The 25603-nt window shown below is 34.1% G+C and overlaps 6 protein-coding genes across 6 annotated transcripts; 1 reads left to right on the top strand and 5 right to left on the bottom strand.

Annotated features, from left to right (window-relative positions):
• Nucleotides 1-1838: 1838 nt before the first annotated feature.
• Nucleotides 1839-2902, bottom strand: Tsp_08593 (conserved hypothetical protein). Its single transcript, XM_003373818.1, has 5 exons — nt 2888-2902; nt 2755-2840; nt 2215-2297; nt 2041-2120; nt 1839-1883 (listed from the first exon to the last, which is right to left on the bottom strand). The coding sequence occupies exons 1-5, from the start codon at nt 2900-2902 to the stop codon at nt 1839-1841; spliced, it is 309 nt and encodes a 102-aa protein (XP_003373866.1).
• Nucleotides 2903-3652: 750 nt separating this feature from the next.
• Tsp_08592 (protein Wnt-2b) lies at nt 3653-7575 on the bottom strand. Its single transcript, XM_003373817.1, has 8 exons — nt 7284-7575; nt 6960-7205; nt 5778-5823; nt 5372-5582; nt 4637-4714; nt 4359-4517; nt 3863-4209; nt 3653-3767 (listed from the first exon to the last, which is right to left on the bottom strand). Exons 1-8 carry the CDS (start codon nt 7573-7575, stop codon nt 3653-3655), a joined length of 1494 nt encoding a protein of 497 aa, XP_003373865.1.
• A 707-nt stretch (nt 7576-8282) lies between these two features.
• Tsp_08591 (conserved hypothetical protein) lies at nt 8283-8971 on the bottom strand. The gene is made up of 3 exons (XM_003373816.1): nt 8918-8971; nt 8720-8894; nt 8283-8407 (listed from the first exon to the last, which is right to left on the bottom strand). The coding sequence occupies exons 1-3, from the start codon at nt 8969-8971 to the stop codon at nt 8283-8285; spliced, it is 354 nt and encodes a 117-aa protein (XP_003373864.1).
• A 319-nt stretch (nt 8972-9290) lies between these two features.
• Tsp_08590 (prohibitin) lies at nt 9291-13869 on the bottom strand. Its single transcript, XM_003373815.1, is given in 12 exon segments — nt 9291-9530; nt 9550-9717; nt 10034-10064; nt 10249-10382; nt 10603-10683; nt 10879-10974; nt 11034-11150; nt 11281-11423; nt 11582-11743; nt 11802-11908; nt 13400-13540; nt 13682-13869. 12 exon segments carry the CDS (start codon nt 13867-13869, stop codon nt 9291-9293), a joined length of 1608 nt encoding a protein of 535 aa, XP_003373863.1.
• Nucleotides 13870-16527: 2658 nt separating this feature from the next.
• Nucleotides 16528-17460, top strand: Tsp_08589 (protein spalt-accessory). The gene is made up of 3 exons (XM_003373814.1): nt 16528-16614; nt 16728-16809; nt 17039-17460. The coding sequence occupies exons 1-3, from the start codon at nt 16528-16530 to the stop codon at nt 17458-17460; spliced, it is 591 nt and encodes a 196-aa protein (XP_003373862.1).
• Nucleotides 17461-21470: 4010 nt separating this feature from the next.
• Tsp_08588 (retinal homeobox protein Rax) lies at nt 21471-25544 on the bottom strand. Its single transcript, XM_003373813.1, has 4 exons — nt 25127-25544; nt 24868-25040; nt 23443-23697; nt 21471-22307 (listed from the first exon to the last, which is right to left on the bottom strand). The coding sequence occupies exons 1-4, from the start codon at nt 25542-25544 to the stop codon at nt 21471-21473; spliced, it is 1683 nt and encodes a 560-aa protein (XP_003373861.1).
• Nucleotides 25545-25603: the final 59 nt, after the last annotated feature.

Here is a 25603-nt window from a genome sequence, read left to right as displayed (position 1 = left end):
ACGTGTTTTCACATTTTCTTTGCTCCATTCTTTAAACCTTCAATAATGATATTAAATCAAAATTGTCCTCATTTTATCACAAAGTAGAATTACAACAAATATAATAATTAAGTGCTATCTAATTAAAAAATAATTGTTTACAAAATGAGTAAACAAAGTTAAAAAAAATAACAAGCAGAAAAGTGGAATACTTGTCAGTAATTCTGAAACGGCCTTCCGCAGCTACTTAACGCCCGTAATGAACTCAGAGAACGTTCAACGATGCTACTAATTGCCACGTAAATTAAACAAACAAACGCACCCTTACTGATGATAAGGCGCCTTATAGCGATAGTTATTTGCATAATGCAGCGTTAGAAACCGGGTTTTAGTGCGTTAGAACTTTTGGCTGAAGATGAAGTCTAACCTAAGCCGTAATATGAGCAGAAGAAATGTACTGCTAAATTCTATCAATAAGGAAAGGACTATTTTAAAATTCAAAAATGACCTTGACGTTTAAAATCCATTCAAAATATAAACTAACTAAAACGCCGTAACTAAACAAAATTCACTTAGACAAAATACAACTACGTATGTCTGAAAATTTTCTTAAATCAGAAAAGCAAGTAGCTGAAATGAAGCTAATTTTAAGTGAACAATTTTCGGGCAAAAGCTTGCTTGTGCTCAATTAAAAGTGCATGTTAGCTACTGCAAAGGTGATTTTCGAAAGATCGTATTTTAATAATAGATAAACAATGCGTACAGGGTGTATTTAATAATTATCGATTCTCTATTGTATTGTTAAGTGATTATGACTTAAAAATGAAAAAACTGCCACTTACTGCTAAATGCTTCATCTTCTGATTGTTCATGTTCATGCTCTTTTGGTGTTGATTAACAAATTATTTTTCAGAAATTGTTCCAAAAAATAATAATGAATAGAAAGCAAAAATAGTGTTTGGCTTCAATGTTTGTCTTCAGTCAATTTTCCAATCAAAACGCTGAGCCACCATCCACGGACGGCCTCAAACTGAAATGATTTCTATTAGGTCAATAAAGCGAACGACTTCGCATGCAAATTTTTATTTTATTCATTTCTGCTGATTAATATGCTGATTGAAAGCGCTCGAAAGACGCAATCTCTGCTTTGTTTGGATGTCCACAAAGCCAATTGCTATCGTTTAAAAACTGATCAAACTGCACCAGACAGACAGTCAGTGGTTCAAATTGTTCGTACCAAAAAGTTAAGCAACAAGTGAAACGGTGTCCATTAAAAGTAATCAAGCATCAATTTTGTAAACACGTGTTGATGAATGCATAGAGCATAAAACAGATAATAATTTTTATATTGAAAAATGATTTTTTATTATTATCTGTTTTTTAATTTCATTAAATTAGGAAGCAAAAAGAGGCAGATTTTTAGACGGTTGTTGTTTTTCAGACGAATAGATAAGTAAGAGATCATCACCATATCACCTTCACTATCTACTCATCGTCTGTTATTCCTCATTACTCATTATCATTGATGTTCAAATTATTATAAAAGAATGAATAAAATTTGAAAAGTAGAAAACACAAAATATATCATCATATTCGATGATACAATTAATATTATTTTAATGTGTGTTTACAATGCGGGTGGATGAATTGCTATTTTAAAATTTATTTTACGCTTGGAACTAGCTGCATTTCAAAATTTTCCATTAATTTACCTTTCATTAATAAATAATAATAATCCAGCTCCCTATCATTTTATAAGACATGGATTATAAGTGTATAGGATTATGAGAAAATAGATTAGGGATTGATAATGACTTACTAAAAATGTAAACTACAACACTAGATTTTTATTAGCGTATCTACCAATTAGCAATAATAACGGATTGCTCGCAAAATAATACTCTCTTATAAAGAAAATTTATATCAATGTTACTATGTTTCCTAATTAATAACATCAAAGCAGAATGAATAGTTACTGAGTCACATAATATATTAAAACTAATAACTAAAAGAATACCTTACTTATAAATTCACAAAGAAAGCATTGTATTTTTCACATACTAAGTCTTCGCACTGTTTTTCACCGCGTCGAACGAACTGACTTTCCTTTTCCTTGATGTTGTTGTTTACACTAGCTTTGGCTAAATCTGCTCATTGGATCCAGCTGCACCCGTTAGATGAATGATAAAAATTTCACATCTTTACTTGCTATTACTCTGAATGCTTTCCATATACTTTTTAGCATCTGTTGACATACTGTAGCAGCATTAGTTGTATTCAGCAGTACTTTCTTATATCTAAAATTTTGAGGCGTCATTCTGAATTTATTAATTTATTTATAACAAAAACATAAGCGATACATGGTATATTTTTTTTACAGCATTCAATATATAATATAAAGATATATACAACAAAATTGATTACTCAAATATCATAAACATTTAGAAAAGATGTAAGGCATCGTTTCTAATGGTGAACATATTGAGTGGCATTGTCAATTAAATGCCACCAGACTGTGATTTCAATGCAAATTAATCATGATAAAATAAAAGCGTAACATGAAATAAATATGCGTGACAAATCAGTTTATTAATTTTTATGTTGAAATTTTTGTTTTTTCAGTAAAATGTTTCTCATTCTAATAACAGTTGTTCTTGATTTTTCAAATTTATTACAACATCCTTTAAAATTGTATAGATTAAATAAATAATAAATTAAAATGCATAAAAAATGATGAATTTGTATTATATTTTTGTTATGACTATACGTCTCTACAGCCTACAAGTTGCTGATTTCTTCTGTTGTATTTTTGGAGAGTTGCGACGCAACGAATTACTGAATATTATCGCAGTGTTATGCACCTTTAACATGCGCAAAAATAATACCTAGCTCTATTAAGCAAACTTACCAAACTAAGTTCCATTTGACAAAGATACGAGTAAAGTAAATTACAAATTGCTGGTATCATGTTGAGCACTGTTTAAAAATTGATCAGTTAATTTCTAAATTAGCATATTTATTTTTTCAAATATAATAAAAGGCAATTTCAAACTACAAAAGTGTTGCATATTTTTTAACAATGAAACATTGAATATTGTGGTTAGCTAGTTAGTTAGGCATTTTGAGGCGTGTGCGAAAGTTTACACCCAAAGTATGATCAATTGGCATCGATCAAAAGTGCAATTGAATATGCCAGAAATGATAAACAGCGGGTATCAATTAAATAGACTAAAAATTGCATGCCAAATTGTTCTGAAATGCAACAGACCATTGCAACGTTTTGCAAGTGATTAGTCCGCTAGAATGTATTTTCTACAAACAGAATTTCCTGTTGTTGTTGATGGTGATGATGAATTGTCCGGTTAGAACAAGCGTAGCGTAGAATAAATGGTATATGGGATTTGGGTAATTTTTAATTTTAATGTCCAATAAGGATAATACCTTTCATTTATTACTTTTTTCATCAATTTGAGTGGAATTTAACAGTTGAAATAATGACCAACCAACCAACAAATTTAACTGAAACGCATAATAATAATAATAATAATAATAATAATAATAATAATAATAACTTGCTTATATTTGGAAATTTATTTTAAAAATAAAATTCACCATATACAGAGAATATGCAATATTTAAAAATTAATAAATGAGCAGAAACAAAATTCGAGAACTACTTGCAAAAGTATTCTTCGACAACGTGCTTACACTTTTCGCATTTCACTTCACAACACCATTGAAATTTACAATTACAGTCTTGAACTTTTTCCACACTTTTCACTGTATATCTGAAAATATACACGCTTTGTATTTTGGAATGTCGCCTGACAAATGTTGGGAAATAGAATTTTTCGATACAAGAACATGATAAATATTAAATTACCCACGACCACAGCACAGTATTGCACAGCCACTTGTACTATAACCGTCTTTTTCACATTGACGCCCTTTTGTTCCATATACGCCCAGTTTGGGATTTTCTTGGCAAAAATCTGGTGACTGCTGCAAATAGACCAAGTCTCGTTTGGTGGGCTTTTTGTGCCCAGCAACGTAGGGCTTCAATTTATGCCGAAGTCCAGAAAATTTCACTTTCACTGCACCGTCAAATTTTTTTGACAATGCCTCTCCAATTGTCTGGAAGTCGGTCATTCGACGCCAGCAAAGTTTTACGGTACAAGAACCTGAGACACCGTGGCATTTGCACATCAATTTCATATTCGCGCGTATCGCCTAAAATGCGCATCAAAAACTATTTTAAAATTAAATCAACTTGTTTCGACATGCAAATTTGCAAAAAATTTTTAAAGGACCAACAGATTCAATTTATTTCATGGAATTGATCCAAATAGAGGCTGCATAAAATTGTGAGAAAGTCTTACCCGACGACCAGCTTCGTTGTTGTGAAGGTTCATTAATTTCGGGGCTGGATCGCTCCAAGCTCTGGCTAGTTCGTTTGAATCGACAAAATCTTTACTCAGCCTTTCTCCGTATGCGACGTCTTCTGAACAACCGCCCCATTCCCACTGACCCTGGAAGCGCTGAAAAAGTTGAACTGTATGTAAATTTTTAAATGAAAATAAATAAATAAATAAATATACTTTATTTTTGAAATTTCTCCTGTGAACGTTCTTGTCACACGAACAGCTCGGCAAATCACCCTGGCTACATGCTCGAGTGATGCTATATGAAACGCCTGCTGCACTAATCGCATGAATATACGCTTTTTCTCGACTATCTAAAATAAAAATTCAATTTTTTTCAAAAACAAACTGTGCATTAAACTACATCTCATCTGAAAAAGAATGCAAAATAGTAACATTGTAGAAATTGATTGAATCATAGCAAATTGAAAAGCATTGTGTTAAAATTTCCAAAAGAAACATAAAATCTAACGACAATAAATTCTGATCACGATAGCACACAATCATAATCATGTGCTTTTTCGTAGACACAATTTTCTATCGGCAAATTTATTCCATCGTCGACTTGTTCGCTTCATCGTAATATTAATAAGAGGAAAGAAAAAAATAATTAATAACAGAAGGTAATTAACAATTTGGACATTTTGATTTGTACAAGAAAGTTGCATGATTAGCGGCCAAATTGGGCAGTTTGTGTTCTTCGACTTGAATGAGCAAAGAATATGAACAGCACAGACTGTGCAAGATGCAAATTTCCTGTTCAGCTGCAAGTGATTGTTTTTGATTAATTAGCTGACGTCGTCGAACGCCAACCGACAACAATGAAGGAAAATATCTAATAATTTTGCGCGGGCAACACATTCAGCTGCTGCAAGTTGAAGAATAAGCGCTATTCTGTGGCTAATCGGATCTTTCGCTTCAAGCTCCTTACAGTTGGAGCTTATTTATTTCGGCTGTATGCGCGCATTCACCGGAAACAGAAGTGGCTTAAACTGAGCTGCGAGCGTGTTGGTGAAGATTTCAATTGTTTTCGCCATACAGTCTGCAATTTCTTTTCTGCCAACTGAACTACAATCGTCTAATGCCACAAGCAAAACAGACGGCCACGTGGCTTCTTCATTCACGACGGTACATTGCAAAAGGGATTTCTGAAAGCAATGTTCCCAACTGATCAAGCTTCGCCTGCAAATGCGCGTGTATTGCAAATCCCCGTTGCCCTACTCCACCTGACCCAAATTGGAGAACGCTTCAGAAACAGATCAGTCCAGCTTCATCCTCCTCCACGATAACAGCCGCTAGCTTTGTCACATTACTCAGTCGAGGGGGGAACCGCATCCCATTGTTAATTGTTCAAACAGTCCCTGCTGAATTGTTCACTTTGCACGCAGCTGATTCTCGTCACATTTGCTCCTCAAAATATCATCTGCAAATCAACTTTTTGCAATAAATTATTTAAAAAGTTTAAGATATGCATATATTCGTGTGATGTAGAATAAATCATAAATTCAAATCCGGAATGAATCCAATTTTAAAATAAAAATTAAAAAAAAAAGAAACAACTACTTGCTTGTGTATGTAAAATATTATATCAACATTAAAATTGTATGTTTTTTGCAGAAAAAGTAATTTATAATTTGATCATTCGGATAAATTTAGTGCCGTTGTGTGTGAACAAAAAAATATTAATTGTTGACAAAGAATTTTTTGTCATTCATATTTGTTAGCTGGTATTGTTTACGGATTAATAAAGTGTGTTGAGCACCGTTTCAATTGCTAAAGAGGAAATTGAGGAGAATGATCAATTTCCCCTTTCAATCGGTTTCCAATGTTCAATGAGAAGCAAGATGAAGATATATTGCCTGATGGTAAACAAATATCATAAATGTTCCAATTTGAGCTTGTTGAAAAAGCAAAATTTGAATTGAGTATGATTAGCAAAGCGGAAATGACACCTCCAACAGGGTGTAGAGGGAGGGGGGAAACTTTGTCAGACAATCTGTTTGCAAACAGTGACTGACATTCAGCAACAACAACAACAACAGCAAGCGCTTTTACCAAAATTCCCTTCACAATATTTGAACACGTTATCTGAACGTTCTAGTTGCAAGTAACTAGAAATTTACATAGATTCTGTGCATATAATTCCATCCGGCCTTTACGCTTTTGAATTGTTTGCTCAAAATTCCAATCATAAGATTAAAATATACCAGGTAAACGTCCAGTTTTGCAGCTATTTAACAATTTTCCATTTCCGTTCAAGGTTGCTAACAAATAAGATAAGCGGCGGTATCAGAAACGTCGATGCATATCGAACTGAAGCCGGAATTTTCAAATCGACCAAGGCCATCACACTTTTTGACGATTCAAACATCCATCCCCTCAGTTGTTTCACTTTTTGTTTTACATTTCATGAAAATTAGCTAAGCTTAAATTTGGTATATATATATATATATGTTTGCATTTCTGTGATAACGGTTAAATAATAATTCGTATTATCATGTATTGAAAAGGGGAAATTGAAATGAAATGAAATGAAAAGGGGAAAGGAAAACAACGTACGCAGCTTGAGGATTCCGCCGAACAGATCGCCCACATCTTGGGATGCGTGTATGGCCGGCGCGTCGGACATCATCCCGTCCAAGCTTTTTCTAAGCTTCGACAATTTGGTCCGATTTCCGTTCATCATCCCAACGTCGAATTGATTAGTTACCAACAAATTTGGCACACTGCTGTCGAAAAACGTGGAACAATTCCACTGCCGACCGGCAAATTGGCTCTGACATTCCTTCAAACCCATCTGTGCCCCTGATTAATAAAATCAAAAAATGCAAATAAATAAATAAAGCAATCAACAAACTGAATGGAATAAATTTATTTATTCACCTTGACTGACAATTGCTAGCAGATTTTTGCTCAGTTGGCATAGTTCGCGTTGCCTGGCCACCAGGTAGTGCATTTGACGGCATTTGTCTTTGTAATCCGAGTTGAATTTCAAAGTGAATTGGTAAGCACTTGGAGTGGCTAATAGCCTGCGGAAATGTATCAAAATGGTAATTAATTCTTGAACAACAATACTACGAAAAACAATACAAATTGGGACATACCACCAGCTTGCCAAACAATGGGGATTAAAAAGCAACAGACAAATCAACCAGAGAACCTCTCTTTTGAACATGATCTACAAAGTAAATTGGATACAGTATAAAATTAGGAAAAACAGAAAATTAATAATAATTATAATATAATGAGAGTGAAAAAAGAGGACACAGGGCAGAGATTGATTCGACTGAAAGCGATGCCAGTCAACTAACTGACAAACAGATGAACGCGATCAAGCAGGGCAGGATCAAACGTGCACAATTGTGACTGGCCGGCTCGGTGACGGCCTAATGATCTATCTCTATCTATCTATCTGTGCATTTGCTGTCTGTTTGAAAAGAGGAGGCATAAAGCTAACGGACCGTAAATGGCCGATGACAAGCGGCCGGATGGTCAACCGGTCAGTGGCCGCTTTTGGCAAAGAACAATGCTCAGCCGACGAACTTCAAGCTTTAAAGCTGCCGGCCGGTCAAAGCGACCAACTGACCGCCGCCTGGCGCCATTGCCAACCGCTGACCGCTAACCTGCAAAGCCTGGCCGGCGGCGTTTTACCATGATGTCATTGTCAATCATACGGCCAATAGCTTGTCACTCGGTCTTATCTGCCCAACACTGCCTGCCTGCCTGCCAACAATGCCATCTTTCGCCGAAGCATAAAAAATAGCATGGAAAAAAGCATCATGAAGAAAAGATACTGATAGAAAGGATGAAAAATGCAAATGTCTAGCGAACGGCCGAACACCGGCTCCGCCTGTTCCAACTCGATCCGGTCAGTTGTTTCAGCTAGCTGCAGTCAGCTGCGAAAACAGCCGCCTTACCTTTACCTTCATCCGCTTGCCCGAGACCATTTTCCCACAGCGCCAACTCGACGCCAAACTTCAGCATATTTATTTCTGCCCACTGGTCGTCTATTTAAGAAACTTTCATAGAAAAAATAATAATTCATATTCTTTTCGTTATTTTGCTTTTTTACTTTCGAATCCTACATATATCACTCGAAACATCGATGACTATTATTTGCTAACTTGAGAATTTCTATCTTTTTTGCCAAATATATTTATTTCATTCTATACGACGATATATTTTATAATAATTTATTTATAAACAAAACAATTCACCAATTGTTGAATTGACTATTTTTACCAATTTCAAAACATGATCATAAAAGTAATTTATTGCTAATAATAAAGCTTAACATCTGCCAGAGATAAAGCATATACTGATGTGCGTATGCGCATGTGCATAATGGCAATTTCGTATGCAAATAAATATGAAACTTTTCGTGCTTTCCAAAATAGGCATGCTTTTTGTCGAAATGAAAACACTACCAATGAGTGTATGTTCTTTACAATCAAAGTGGAGCCTGATTAAACATTGGATGAACAATAATCTGAACTTCAAAAAATAAAATTATTAACATCAAAGCTTTTCAATACAACATCGAACGTTCGTGTCATTTTGGAGCACCGCATTTTTCTTTTACATCTTCGCACATTAATATGCATATTGCAAATTAATACAAGCCTTAAAATACCTTAAAAACTTTACTTCATTATAACAAGTCAACCATTTGATCTGCAACAAAGTAAGCAGCAACGGTAAACTTGAATATTATTTTATTTTCTGTCTGAAACACTCTTTATTTTAATATATTCATTTATTATTTAAATGTAATTAACAATTACAAAAGAAGAAAGCATGATAACAAAAAAATGCAAACATTATTTTGTGAAGAAACAAAAATTTCTAAATGAACGTTAATAAAAATGGTAAAATTGTAAAAATAATTTTTTAGACATCATCTGCAGTAAAATCAGAATAGTTGTTCATCCCATCAGGATAATTTTCACCACAATTATTTTGATTATTGCTGTCCGATGTGAATTGCGAACTATCCGTACTCTCTGCATTTGAGATGCGATAATAAACCGCTGCTTCCACGTCATAATCGTATTTTATCCCGCTGCTCACCGGTCTTGGCTTTGACTTCAGAAACTCGGATTTTCCATTCCTTCCAGTTTTCCGTTCATTCTGCCTTTTCGTTTCAAACTTGTACAAAAGCAACCAACCCGACACCAGCAGAAACCCAAGAACTACTGGGGAAGATAAGAGAGCGAATTGCAAAATAAACCACTGGATGATCGCATAGAGAGACATTCTGCTTGCCAAACGACAGTCCACGCAACAAAACTCGCTTTAACTTAACACTTTTTCCCAGCTTGTTAATTTTCAACATTTTAAATTTAAACATTTTAACATCACTTTAAAAGTATCCTCTTATACTTTAGTTTAAATTATTGTAGTATTTAAAACTAAGTTTCAACATTAAAAACTTTAAAATATATCCATTTCAAACGTAGCTATTCAAGTTCAAATGTATATTGTATGAATTATTAAACGCATATGAAAATACAATATCAATAATAAAGTTTCATAATAAGTACAGTATTCTACTGTACAGTACTACGATGAATATTACCTGCAAATTATTTCTATCCAAATAAATTAACTGCGTAACTTTTTAAACTCTACACTTGAATTTGTGCATTTATTTTGTTTAGAAACCTAAAAGTACAAATTCTGTTTTATCATTTTTTCGTATATTCTAAATTCAAAAAATCAACCATTAATGATATTCAAAACTGAATGTTACAATTGGATAAATTGTGAATTTTATTCATTGAATTTTCAGAATAACTTATATTTCATCGATCACATTCATCGGAGTCATCACCGACACATCAACTACTTCTGCTGTGGTATGCTAAGCAGTGGTGACAAATTCGGCGGAAAATATGTCACGTTCTTCTGTTTCGCAAGCTGCGCCGCTATTTCTTCACTTGCTTCTATTTTTCTCAATTCAATCAAAGCATCACCGGATTGCTGAAACAAAAAAGCAAACCTTTAAACTATCAAAATTGAAAATTCTCCTTCTTCTTCTTCTTTTTGTTATTCATTATAACAAAGTTGTCAGACATTTTTGAAAAATGCCACTTATCAAATTTACAAAAAAAAATTCCATCATAACAATTTAAAGCACTTTATCACTATAGTTTTGTTTCATCGTATTATGAATAAAAGTTGAACACAAACAGCAACATACCTGAAAAGCTGTACCGAGTAATTCGGCAGCAATTGCGTCACCTTCGGCCGAAATGATTGCAGCAAGTTTCATCTGTTCAGCCTAAACATCAAACAAAAAACCTCGTCATCTTTACTTAATTCGCACATAATTTGATTACTTCAAATTTTACCCTAAAATACGAGAATAAATCAACAAATGTACATATATACATAATGGGGAGGGAAATTTTAAATATAAAATATAATTTTCTTCACCAAAATCCCAAGCAACAAGAGATCACAAAACTACAGTTACCTTTTCAACCAAAAACCGAGCCCTTTCCGCTTCTTGTTGCGCAACTTGTTTCATCTCAACAGCTTGGGTGAATTCTTTACCAAATGACAAATGGGTCTTGAAGAAATTTTAATATGAAGTCAAAAGAAAAACCAAAACTGTCAACGAATACAAACCAATGAGATATCGTCAAGAAGGAGACCAAATTGGGAAGCGCGTTCGGTCAGTTCTTCGTTCACTTTCTGACTGACAAGCTCCCTGTGGGTGATCATATCGGCGGCGTCGAACTGTGCCTGTGCAATTTTGAAAAACAAATCAATCACTTTCTCCAATCAGAAGTGCACCATTTACAACAACAACATATTTAAAAAATATAGCAGGACATTTCAATAAAACCAAAAAAAAAATTCTCAAATCACATACCACAACAGCTTTGAGAACTTCGTTTGTAATAGATGGCAAAATTCTTTCATCATAATCCACTCCAATGTTGGTATAAATTTTCGGAAGTTCTTCAGGTATAGGGCGGAAAAGAATTCGCAGTGTTGTGTGCACGTTTTGTAAATCTAATTTAAAAAGTAACAAAATATATATAGACGTTTTATAATAAAATCTGTCAACTGTTAACTTTATAAAAAGAAATTATCACATTTTCAATTTCACCACAGCTCCATAGATTCAGTTAATAATGAATAAAATTTGCATTTTCACAGCTGCAACTCACCTTTGCTACCAGTGACCACAGCAACGTTTCTAGGAGTGGCACGAATATCGAAAACAATGGGTTTCTGAACCCAAGGAATTAAGAAATGCGTGCCTTCACCAACAACATCGGGCTTGACACCGGTGAAACGGTCAAAAATCACCGCCCTCTGTCCACCGTCAACTAAATTATTAATAGCCATTGAAAAATCATTAATTCAATTGATACAAAATTATTTGACCATTGTAAAGCGCCGAATTAACAACGGCACCGACTGTTGCCAGCCCAACGCCAAATCGTATTAAATTTTTCGAAAGATTATGCACCGCTTGCATTTGATACTTATCTCTGAAATATTACGATTATAATTATTACATTATATTATATTGTATTACGTGTGCATCTGATAAAATTTCAACCTGCGTGAGGTGAATTTCAAATCAAAAAATGTGAACACAATTTACTACTTATTAAAAAAAGTACATCCAACCATTACGATACTCGATTAAAAGTAATGCAAGTGCGACCACAGATTTTTGATTTACATTTCAGAAATTGTAAAATAAAACATTCAGAAATGAAGCATTTATTATCATAGATTAAAATGTATAAAAACTAAAATTATCGTTCAATATTTTGAAGATGAACAATATTTTCAAATGCAATTTACAAGTTACAAGTTAAGCATTACACCGTGAATCATGCGTTTAAACGTACAAGAAAATCGGCATCTACTTTATATTAAACTGTAAAATTATTGAATACCAAAATTGAAATAGGTTAAATTGCACAAATGCAACAAATAATACTTTTTAACAGTTCTGCAAAGTCAAGCGTTCAGCAAAGTTTTTAAAAGACGCTTCTAAAGTATTTTGTAATAAATAAAATATGAAAATTTGAATTTCTCTGACCGTTATTTGATCATAAATATATCTAACACTTCCTACACATACAAGATTTCAATTCATAAAATATAACATCATCCATCGTCTGTTACATCTAATATCTGTCAATCAAGTTACATTTTGTTTACTGTACAATTATTTATAGATAACATTAATGCTCAGTAATTTTTTAGATTTAAATTAAATGAGTTTTGTTTTTTAAAATATTTAAGAGTTTTTAATTTATATATTTATTTTCTAAAAAATGTAGTCGTGAAAGTTGTCAATTTTTAAGGAGATGACCACTTTCTCAAGCCCGTCAATTATTAAAGTTTCTAAGCAATTTCAAAAAAATTATCATTTATTGTCTAAATTTGAAAATATTTTAACTTTTAAAATGTATATATTATTTTAAATATCACGCAGCATTTTCAGATAAGTTTAGAATCAGTTATTTTCAATAGTACTGCATTTTAAATGTATTTTTTTACGCTAAATAATTTGTATTTTTTTGAAAAATTTATTTTGTCTCAAAATTATTTAAACATTTATATACACTGACTTGAGCACATTTATATACAGTAAAATTACTTGCAGTTTCTTTTCTCAAAGATTATTTTGATTAACATTAAAAAATGCAATTTACTGGAAAAGTTGCGCTAATAACAGGTACATATTTTTTACGAAATCAATTTTGGCAAACTGATTTATCTTTCTTTGTACAATGTCTTCAAACATAGCCAACATTTATTTCTAAAAGTTTACAATTTAGATTATTTTATATACTTTGGGTTTGTTAAAATATGAATTTTATAAATCATTTAAACACGAAACAAAATATCCGATATCAAAATTAAATTTCATTTGCTGAGTGAATCGGTTGAATGTTCTATTAATATATTTTTTTAAATAAAATAATGTTCACAGGAGCCAGTTCTGGCATTGGAAAAGCAACCGCTGAATATTTCGCCAAGCTCGGATGCAAGTTGGCACTGTTGGGTCGTAATGTTGCTGCTCTTGAGCAAACTCAGCAAAATTGTATTCAACATGGCCTGGCGAAAGATCATGTTTGTTTGAAATTTTGTTTTCAGCTTTACTGAATAACAACTTGCATAAATACTGCTTTAGGTGATTTGTTGTCAAAGTGATGTGACGGATTTGGAAAGTTTGAAAACGGCCGTTCAATCAACCGTGAATCACTTCAAGCAAATTAACATATTGGTAAATTGTTGTTAACAAAAAACAACGACAAAAGCATGGATTGTTTTCCATTAAATGGAGAGATGTGAGAATTGTGTTTAGATCAACTGCGCTGGTCAATTTTCTCGTGGCAGTGCGTCGACCACTGATATAGATGTGTACGATAAAGTCATGGCCGTGAATGTTCGTTCTGTAATTCAGCTCACCCAGCTGTGCATCCCGCATTTGGTTAAAGTCGGCGGATGCATTGTCAACGTATCCAGCACTTCGGGAATGTGTTCGGTAATGAAAAGTTGTTCCAATTGAACCACTTCAACCGCTTGCTTCTTCCCGTCTTTTTCAGTATGCCGGCGTTGCCTACTATTGCATGTCTAAATCGGCGTTGGATTCATTTACAAAATGTTTAGCGTTGGATTTGGCTTCAAAAAAGGTTCGAGTCAACAGTGTCAAGTGAGTGTGTTAATTAATTGTTGAAATTAAGAAAAAAAAATATCAGAATAATGATAACTTTTAAGCCCCGGAGTTATTGTAACAGACCTTCACAGACGAGGCGGCATGGATGACGTTGAATACAAGCAGGTGATTCATGTTGACAACAAGATCGCCGTTTGAAATTAGCGTTGCTGTGTTTGCTTGTTTCAGTTTTTGGAAACATCCGCAAAACTCCATCCTCTGGGACGAGTAGGCGAAGTTGAAGAAGTGGCACGGGCTATTGCTTTTCTAGCTAGCGATGACGCGTCATTCATAACTGGAGAACTGCTGAAAGTGGACGGTGGTCGGGCTATTTACGCTCCGCGTTGATTTCCACCGTCCAGCAACCAAATAATCCTTCGCTCTGAATGCACGAATAAAATTGAAATTAAACCATTTCTTGGTTCAAATTTAGTCGTGTATAATCTTGCAAAATGTATGTTTGTATTCAATCGAACAGTGAAACGTGTCATTGAGATTGATTGTTGTTCAACTGATCAAGCATGATGCAATAGATTATATCACCATTGATAATGATTTAATGAATAATTTTCAAGCAGTTGTGTTTAGAAATAAATTAGTAAAATTAAAACAGACAACAATTCAATAATGCTGATGAAAAAAAACATGAGGAACAATTTTGACTTTTCACCTTTACACCAAGTTTACCCACTTTCGCTGTAGCTTAGCTTGTCCTCCTTTTACGGTCCGCAATTTTTGCGTCACGTCATTTTCCCCTGCTAACACGGTTGCATCAAGACCAAGACGGAAAATATTCGACATGAAAACACGCTAAAATTAAATAACAGGTTTTTAATGGGTCAAATGGGAAATACAAGCGAAACAAATAAATAAACAGTTGTAACTTTCATTTTCAATTCAATGCAAAAAATGCCCTCCGAACGCACGCTGCTGTTTGCTTGTTTCAATTTATTCATCTTCGCCGAAGTTACAGGTATAAAATTCAATTTATGTAAACATTTTTATTTATAAAAAAAATTCTTCACTAAAACAATATTTTCACAATTTTTTCTATCTTTTAAATACCAATTTCATACTGTAACATTCAAGTTTAAATTGTACATTTCAATTCAATGTTTCACAATTTTTCTTTAATAAAAAAATGATCCGCAAAAAGAAGTTTAAACTAGAAAATTTTATTTTTAATATTTCCAAATAAACTGATAACAAGCAATTTCACTGAAATTTTCATTCACTTTTTTTCACAGTCTGTATATAAATTTGAATTCGCTAAATTTTTTAAATATTATTTTTAAAATCATTTAAGCGTTTGTAAATTTCTGATATTATTTCAATATTTTTTCATTTAAATGTCATCAAAAAGTTCAAAGAAAGAAGTGCGTCGCTTTTTAGATCGCTTAGTGGATTTTTAAATAGTTCATGGTCAAATTGTATTGCTTTTTCAATTGAAAATGAATAAAATTTCTAACAAAGACCTACTTGTACAAGTATATTATAGAAAATTGAATGTTTCAATGTGAATGATAAGCTGCTTTGTTAGCAAACCGAAAAAATAAGCTAGTATTTTTATTTAATTTATTATTTAAGCGAATCGATAATTGCAGAAAACGCATTGCTTTCAAAATTGAACTCCACATGCGCGTAATTGATTTCATTATTCTCATTTATTGTACAAATTGCATGCATAACAAAATATTATCATGCATAGTAAATAATAAAGCTGCATTGCACATTTGTCATTTCTACCAATAAAACTGCGTTTGAAAGAGAAAGCAAGAAATAATGAAGCATTGATTTATTTGAATTGGGAATATCATGATTTAAATGTCAAAAAACAATAAAAAGAGAAAAAAAAATGTTCTTTTCCTTTTTCTAATCTTATAACGTGAGCATTTTGATCATCATTGAAGTGGTGCACGGGTGTGTGTTGTTGTAATTGGAATATTCATGAAATGGATCGTTTCAATTTTGGGAGAAATTTCTTGACTTTGGACTTTAATTTGATCGTCGAACAGCGATTGTTCACAATTAACAATGAATTTTTAATTTTATTTGCTTTATTCAATTTACGCAATGCAAAGCTATCGTTTTTGTCAATTCAGTTATTGAATTCGGTTTTTGAAATTTTCTCATTGGATGATGGGCATTGTTAAGCGGTACCAAATTTCAGTTGAAAACCATTTGCTTACTTACCTAATAAATACAATTACACTACACGACCAGTAGTATTAAATTGGATAGATAATGATAAGGACGATCGAAATTTAGCTGACAATTGAAAGACCATTAGACCATTAGTTGGTAAAAATCAGAAATAAAGCGATTAAGAGTGTATGTGTGTGTGTGTGCATGTGGATGGAGGCACATTTACCGGACAGCGTTGTTGTATTCAGTTGATGCACGCTTGGTGGAGGTGATCTGAACATGCAGATGTGTTGCGGTTGTAAATCTGATTTAGGCATTTATGGCCACCCTACGCGCTCTCAAGACGATGCTAATTTGCAAATACATGAATACGTAAATAGACAACGATCAGTAAATGATTTGTCAAAGCAATTTAATGGATAAATTCAAATTTTCCAAGCAAATTTGTTCAGAAGCAAAACTTCCTAATGATGCTTCTCTTTCAGCTCGTGAGTGGGTTTTGTTTAGAGCGCTCCTTTGAACTGGCTGGCGAAAGCAAATTTTCTTTCCAAATCATTATTGGTAGCAGTAATCTAATTTCATTCACATGCTGTTATCCAAATATTAATGATGTAATGCAACATACGACTGTCTCTTTATCAATCTTTGCAAATCATTGCAACAATTACTCTGCTTGATGTAATTGAAAATTTATTCACTTGCATTCAAGAATGAACAATTTTCTCTTTCTTCAAAATTGTATATATATAATTATTTTTGAATGCTTTATTTTCAATTTACCAGTTGTAATATTTAGGATTCAATTTTGGAACATCCAACGGTGTGAGTTTGCCGTTTTTATCCAATTTTCCAAAATTGAAAAATTTATTTCAAAATCCATCCATTGGAAGTGGCTTCCAAGCCGGATTCAACAACCAGCCCGGTAATCGAGGATTCGGTGTCAACGGTGGTTCCAATATTTTGGGCATGTTCGGTCAGCAAAGAGGATTCAACGGTGAAGTTGATTCGCAGGGAACTTACCGAGGTGGATTCGGCAACAACTGGTCCATAATGAGAGGTTTGGTTGACGGGGGCCAAAATTTTGGCGGTTCATTCAATCCAAGGACGGGTGAAGTTGGATTTTCTAGAAGCGGTGGAATTGGCCCATTTTTCAACGCAGAAAGAGGCATCAAGTTGGATTTTGGTGATTTGATTCTGAGAAGAGAAGGAAGAATATAATATGTTTAATTAAAAAAAAAGTAGAATGCTTTTTCTTTTCAATTTATTGAAAGTGCAAAAACCAACAAAAGAAAGAAATATTTACCTGTTATATGTATTTCAATTTTTCCTTTGTTGAAGCATTGCTTCGTATCATGATAATAAATTATGAAATGTTGATAAATTTTGATAACAGTCAAAAAAATTTGCATACGTTAGAGCAAAGTAAATATATCAAGATTGTATGTTGTAGTTAATTAATATGTGTGTTTGTTTGTATTTGAAATTAATATTGAATGTGAAAAAATTGATCGGTAATAGTGAAGTATTTGTAAAAGTAATAGCAGTCGACACTTAAGGTCAAGATGGAAAATAGTTGAAAGTGAAATCTGTGAAAAGAATCGTTTTTGAAAAGCATTTCAATAATATATATATATATATATATATATGCATGTATGTATAAATTGGAAAAGTAGCCCAATAAGCTGAAATGCCTTTTCAAAGCTTCTTCAAATACCACTCGGGACAATTTTCTATACAAGCATTTGTCGTCCATTGGTCACTACAGGCTATGCACAATTCTTGCCTGCTGGTTGTGGTGTCGTCATTTTTGCATTATCAGTGGAACTATACAATGTTGAATGGGAAAGATAAGAAATAAATTTATCATTTGCGCTGAATAGAATGCGCACAAACAGAGGCTGTTCAAGTGAAACAATTTTGATGCATCAATAGCGTCAATTCAGCGTTGAAGAAAAATAAAATTAAAAAGCAAAAAAAGTGTGTATGTGTGTGTGTGTGTGTATGAGAGAGAGGAGAGATAGAAGAAAATCAAAATCATTTCGATCAGCAGAACAATGAAATTATCAATCATTGCATTTTCTGATGTCAAAAATAAACCCTACCGCACAGTTGCCGCTCACGCTCCGATGCAGTAAACATCAATTAAAAATTTCAAATGCTTGCCTGCTTCACGTGATATTAAACAAAGTAAATTTGTAAAAATAAAAATAAAAATGAATATGCAGTTTAATGAAATCACTTTTGCATTTTCATTTATTTCCTCTTCTTCTCTTATGCTTGTTTGTCAATAAAAAATTTATGAAATTTTGCAAAAATGAAAAAAATGTATAATATTATTAATTTGCATAAATTTTTATAATAAATAAAATATGAAAATTGATTTTTGCTTATTATTATTTAAAAAAAGAAATGAAAGTTAATTTTGAAGTTTTCCCCTTGAAAAATTGCCCCTCGGCATTGTTAAATTTCTTGAAACTTGCAACGTGAAGGAGAAAAAAAATAAAATAATAAGAAACAACTTGAATGTGAAAATTTGTATTGTATTTCTGTTGTGAACGAGAATGCAAAAACACGTTGAATAAGGAGCTTTTAATCATTGTTACAAATGAAATTCTCCCCCTGGTTCATTTTTGTGAAAATTTGTTGTTACAGTAAGCGCGTCAAGTTAAAATTATTAATTGATAATGATTGGAAATATTATACAAAAATCAAGACGAATCTGAAAAGTGCAAATTCAATCAATCACACACACACACATCACATTTGAAATTGTAATAATTGTATAGATCAGCGGAAGGAAGAATAAAGACTTCAAGGCTTCATCAAATTTGAGCATCAATTGCTGCCGTTCTGCTTTTCCCAACATATGCAAAAAACAAGACCACAATCTTATTTTGCTGTAATGATGATAATTTTGCATCAGTTTCAGCGGTGAATGTCATCAGAAGAGAGCCAGAAGAAAGTTGAGTGAGAGATAGAAAGAAAGAAACAAAGCACATCCGCAGCAGATAGGTGGTTCAGCAACGGCAATTGTCCCTCGCCTCTCTGATCTAGAACTTTGATTCTGGCTATAAATTTTTCAAAGTGTTTTTTTAATATATATCTTTACGTTTTATTTCAACACAAGCAGCATTTCACGCGAAAATAAAGAAAAAAAGAAGAACAAGCTGAGGCAACAACGATTCCCATGTTAATGGAACTTTATCTCTGTCAAGTATAGTTTGAACAAGAGAACAAATGAGAAATTCATACAATTTTTGTTTTTTCATTTGAACTTGTTTACAATTTTAAAATTTATTAAATTTTTGAAAAGCTTAAACGTTTTCGATTGATAAAAGAAGTTGATAAACGCGCAATTTTGCCATTCACTGTGCACAAAACATTTCAACTTTTATCATCCAACAAATCAAACGAATGAATGAATGATATACAGCATGTAATTATTTCTGTTATCATTTCCAATCAATATTAATTCTTTTCATCAATTGAAAATTATCATCAATATGAGAAGTATTCGTCTTTTTCAAATTATGCAAACGTTTTCCACTTATCAAATCTCATACATCTTATGCATCAATTGAAAACTGAATTTGATAAATGGTTCACGTCAAATTGTTATCATTATACAAGATAATTTATACCGAAATGCTTATTTAGTATGCATATGTGTGTGTGTGTGTGTGTGTATATATATATACATTTGTGTGTATTTTGCTCGGTGGACGTTCTTTTTGTTTCTTGCCGTCATTGCAATTATATTTAGCAAAAGAGATAATGGGCCGCCGGGGACAATAACCAAGCCGTCCGTGATCAGTGTCGTTTGGCAGTTTCTTGTACGATTGATTAAGCTCGTCCTGCTGCCTTTAATCCCGTTGTCCGCTGGTCGAGGTCAGATGTCGGCCAGTAATTAAGTGGATCAATGGTGGACAAGAGCTGTCACTGGAAAACGGTTCAATTTTGAAGCACAATGGCCGTCGATTACCACCTACCATCGGTAATCATATCCTTGCACTGTGGACAACAGGGCTGACCGACTTTCATCTAATATCAATCACTTCACTCAATCATCCCCACTTTATTAAATCCTGTCAGTTCTGCTTGTGTAGGCACAGCACAGAATAGGAACTTGTCTCTTTTTGACCTATTGTAGAAGATAAAAAATGATAAGCTTGAAATTGGAAGAAGAACAAAATAATAATAAGGCGAGAAACGTTTCAAAAGTACAACTCAACGCCTCTGCTAATTATATCTCAACAATATCTAATTGACAACAATAATGGCATGTGGAAATCGATTGAACAATGTGTTGTTGTGAAATTGTTATTATCATTAATTGTCACATTTTATCCGTGCATGTTTAATTATTATGCTTTAATACACTTTTTTATTGTAAAAGTTCAAAGAAAAGAAAAACAATTATATTATTATTATTATCATTATCATTATTAGTAGTAGTAGTAATAGTGGCATTTGTAGGAAAATGAAATTAGGAATGATGGATTTAGGAGAGAACATATGAATGGACTGTGGAAAGAAGAAAAGATGGATTAATCATTCATTGCATTGCCGAATTAGCGCTAACAAAAAAGTCACAGTTCATTTTGGATTATGAAAATGAATAGCAACCATCAATACAGATGGTGAAAAAGAAAAGATACAACCACCAGAGGCAATGCTGCTTTCTTCAAAATTTTCAACAGCAACAACTGCTCCTTGGATGCATCATCGAGCAAAAAACATTTCCATCGGCTTAATTGCCTTTGCTAGTGGAACAGAAAAAGAAAAAGAAATTTTTTTTTCTTAAATAATAATAAAGTTTTATTTCTTTCTTTTTGCAGCAAAGCGAGGAGAGTAAATTCATCATCAAACAAACCAGTGCCGAAAAATGGCAAATCACTGATCACTAATAAATGTATAATATAGTATGGAATAAATAAATAAATAAATAAATAAATAAATAAATAAATGAAAATATTCACTTGCATATATACTGTAAAATATGATATTGTAAAAAATTGACAAAGCCAAAAAATACAGAGTATACATATATATATATATATATATGTATTTTTGAAGGAAGAGAAGCAAGCAAGCTAGCAAAAAGAATAAAAAAAACAGTAATAATAATTGTATCGGTAATAATTTGATTTCATTTTGCGAATAGAAGATGAAATGTGAACACAGAAGAGAAGAAGGAAAAAATGTGGACGTTGAATTCTCCGCACACTTCATACTGTGCACAGTGCGGCATCGGTGGAAGCTTTGTCCGCCTGTTGAACCGCCGGTTCCGCTGCGCATGGGCTTTCAACCACTGACGGGGATGGTCTGATGGTGAAAACCTGTCTCGGATCTTGATCCATGAACTGGTGCATTGTAGTCGGTGTTTCGGCGCTGTTGCGCAAAATGATCGGCTCCAGTCCAATCAGACTTGCAAGTCCGTTGCCGTTGCTGGTGTTGCTGATGATACTGTGACTCATTATCGGCTGTGCGTTGGAAACGCCGCCGATGGTCATCTGACCGTTGCCCAAAAATTGCGGATTGGATGGCAAAAATAAAAAGTTATTCCCATTGTTGAAAACGGAAGGCAAGCTCGAACGATTGTCCGTCGCCGCAAGTCTACCTTGGCCCAATGCAGAAGATACCGGTAAATTGACACCAGTCATTTGAGGCGTGGCGGTAGTGGGGTAGAGAAAGTTGCTTTTTAGCTGCCAATCTGGATTGGCGGCTTGGAAATTTGCCGCGTTGATGGATGCCAATGTTGCCTGGTTGAAATACATCAGCGATTGTAAATTGACCACTTGAGCTGCCGCCAATGTGGAAGACCAGATACTGTCCGCTGGGACACCAATGGCCGAAGTAGGAGGAGGTACGGCAGGAGGTCGAACGCTCAGAGGTGAAAATGGAGTAGTCAGCCCGAGTTGACCGTCTTGTCGAAAAGCAACTGCTACCGGATGTTGAGAATAAATAGCGTGCCCAGTGTCCGCACTGGGCTGAGCGTAGCCGGCTTCGTGACCGAGAGCTTTTTCACGCTTGCGCCATTTGGCTCGACGATTTTGGAACCACACCTTAAGATGTTGTAGAATTTTAAATAATTAAAAGAAAAAACTATAAGCAAAAAGAAGCAAAAATTCAAATAACAAGAGATCACAGTTGAAAATGTTTTTACAACACATGCGACATAAAAAATAATTGAATTGAATCTGCTCATATTGGAACAACTGGAAACTTCCTCTTTGCAGTTTATAAGTTTATTATAAGTGGACTTTTGATGCCGCTGGTGATCAAATTAATAAAAAGCATGCTTCACATTCCAACCAGTTGGTAAGCTTCAGCCAACTGGTGAAGAAATGTGCGACAGAAGATAAAAAAAACAGAACAAAAGAAAAGAAGTCAAGCTTCAAGCAAGCAAGTAAATCATCATCATCAATCAAATGCGTTGTCCATCATTCAGTTTCCCTTGGAGCAATTTTTGAATAAAACTAAATTTCTTCTCGAGAAACGCCACTTTTTTTTACAAATTGAAATTTCATTGTTGATCCGTTATAATTTATAAAGGAATAAAAGTATGCTTGGAAAGAGTTTTAAATTTGTAATGCAACATTGTGACTGTGATCAAGTAACTGAAACAGTTGAAAAAGCAGAACAATAAAAGTTTAAAGGAAGATTTTGTTTGTCAATAAGAAAGAAAAAATCCCACGTTTCCCAAGTGAATAGAGAACAAATAAAATTGTTATCGTTGCTTGCTTCTCTGCTACTGCTGGCGGTGAAAGTAATAAAGAGTAAATTGCTAAAACTGAACTGAAATTTACAAATTTCATCAGTTAACAATTATTTATCTATCAACCATTTTAATGAACAGCCAAATCGAAATAAATTGTATCCTTTGAATTACATCATCATCATCATCATCATCATTATTATTGTTGTTGTTATTGATTTTTCAACTGAAAATAGACGTTCTATTATTTTAAAATTCATTAAGCCTAATAAAGTGAACAACAAATTAAGACTAAAAACCATTTTTATACATCAATTATTTCAATGTCAATTTCAGGCAATGAATTCTCTTCACACATTCCAGAAGCACGACTATTAGCAACAACAGTTCGCAGTGAAAACAAACAGAGACACATTTCAAAGCAAAGCAAAGTAAAAATTGTCCTTTTTTCATCTCATACAGGAAATGCTAGTAAAACATACAATGCACATAAGCAGCATTTTATACATTTTTTCTTTGTTTCCCCTCTTCCCACGCGGAACTATTCCTATCACCAACTGAGCAATAGAATGGAACAAACGCACACCATATGCAAATGTGACAGTGGATGATGAGTCACGCAAGTCAACTGTTACCCCACGTACGTCTGAGTCATCAGTGTAAATTGCATCGTGATTAAAAGGAAATGAAGTTGAATTTGGAAAATTTGCAAATATGAATGAATAATTTTCAAATAACTAAAAGAGAAAAGAGCAAGCAAAGAAAAGTAATTGCTTTTATCTTCCGTGTTTGCAAATACAAGCCAGCAAGCAGCAGCATTGCAAGTTTGCCAAAATGGCTGCTGGGAGTAAACAAGCAAACGCTTGTACAAAGAGCAAGAGGTAATTGATAAGGAAAAAGATTTGTCCTTTCCTTATCTTTCTAGCTTGGGGCTATTTCAGTTGTTGGATCGATTTTTTGACCGCTAATTTCAGGACACTGTCTGACATTATTAGAACGATATAAGACGTTCGGTGATATATATATATATGTATGTATGTATGTATGTAAGGTTTGCATTGTGACCAACACTAGCGTAACAGCAGCAGCAACAGCAGCTGCTGTTCGTCTCTTTTCGCGTTCGCTCTTCTACTCCTTTCGGGCTGTTTTAATTAAAATCGCTGACAGTGGCAATTTTGCCGAGCAATACTGTTGCCGGCAGTGGACGGATTCGTACGCAAAATTGGTGCACATATTTCGCTAATTATCAGCGCCGATGAACAAAATCAAGCCACTCGGACGAAAGATATCGTTTGCCGTTGCCCAAGACACACCCTCGAAGCGTCAAGCTCACTGTTGGGTGGGTTTCATTGTCGTCCGTGAGGGCTCCAACGAGCTTTCTCAGGCAACGGCAAACGGCGTCGGAAACGCCACTATGGGAACCGGCGGAATTAATCACAGAAAATTGCCCTATTAAGCGTCGATTATTGCTTGCCGTATTATTGCTCATTTCATTTGCTTGTGGAATCAATTAAATTTTGTCGACTGATTTCATTTGATTGATAAACGCTCTTTTTACACAAGCAACCTTGCCTGGTGAAAATCCATTTTCTTTAATGTCAATATTAATTTTTTTTTTCTAAATGACTAATCATCACTGAAGGACGCTTTGCAAATGAAAACAGTTATTTTCCATTTAACAAACACCAACTAGCCCGTAATTGCGATTATCTTATCAATGCAATTGATAATAACTGCTTAATTTGATCTGTTTAAATTATTTACATGCAATCCATGGTATCGAATCCTTGAAAAAAACTAAAGCAAAAGTGGGACCATTTTGTTGGGCAGAAGATAAAATAAGAAAAGAAGCGTATCAATTATTGTAAATAAAATGGGGAGGAGGAGGGAGAGAGGAAAATTTTTACCTGAACACGAGCTTCGCTGAGGTCGAGTCGCAACGCGAGCTGTTCCCTAGTAAACACGTCCGGATATTGGCTCTTTTCGAACGCTCTTTCCAACTGGTGCAATTGGTACGTTGTAAAAGTGGTTCTGGAACGTCGAATTTTTCTCGGCTTATCGTCACCATCTCCAGATTCATCTACGACAATGCACAAACATGAACAGAAAAATGAGATTAATATCTTTTTTTATGACTTTTTCCAAATTTCAACCGATCGAAATTACCTTCAAGTTTGACCACTGCAAAACGTGCTTCGTCGGTCGATGAATTCGGTGAAATGTCCGTGTAAAAGCAAGAATCAGAATTGGGCGGCGTTTGCGATTCTTCGGCCAAATCGGTTCCATTTTCACAGTCGCTCGTTTCCGAATAATTGTTCGCCTGTTCCACTGGTTCTGGAACAAGCCCGCTGTCCGCCTGCATCGGTTCCTCCACTTCCTCTTCTGGCTCGCATTCACAGTCGGCCAGAATGCTGGCCATGCTGAATTTGGAAATGGAACCACCGCCGGATGTCGGCGTTCTAATCGCAAGTTGTTCTTGGATTTTTCCCAATGTGGGATCTTGGTCGTCGTCAGCCGAAGGTCCGGTGTTGGACATTTGAATAGCGCAGAATTCTGCAGTGGACGGTTTCGCCGCTTCGCCCATCGACTGTAAAATGTGTCGTAAATGAGCGACAAAATTTACCATACAAGCTGCACCACAAT

This window comes from Trichinella spiralis (assembly GCF_000181795.1).
Source record: "Trichinella spiralis strain ISS 195 chromosome Unknown Scfld6, whole genome shotgun sequence".
NCBI lineage: Eukaryota > Metazoa > Nematoda > Enoplea > Trichinellida > Trichinellidae > Trichinella > Trichinella spiralis.
The sequence above is the reverse complement of the archived record's forward strand: the minus strand, read 5'-3'. Positions and strand labels throughout refer to the sequence as shown.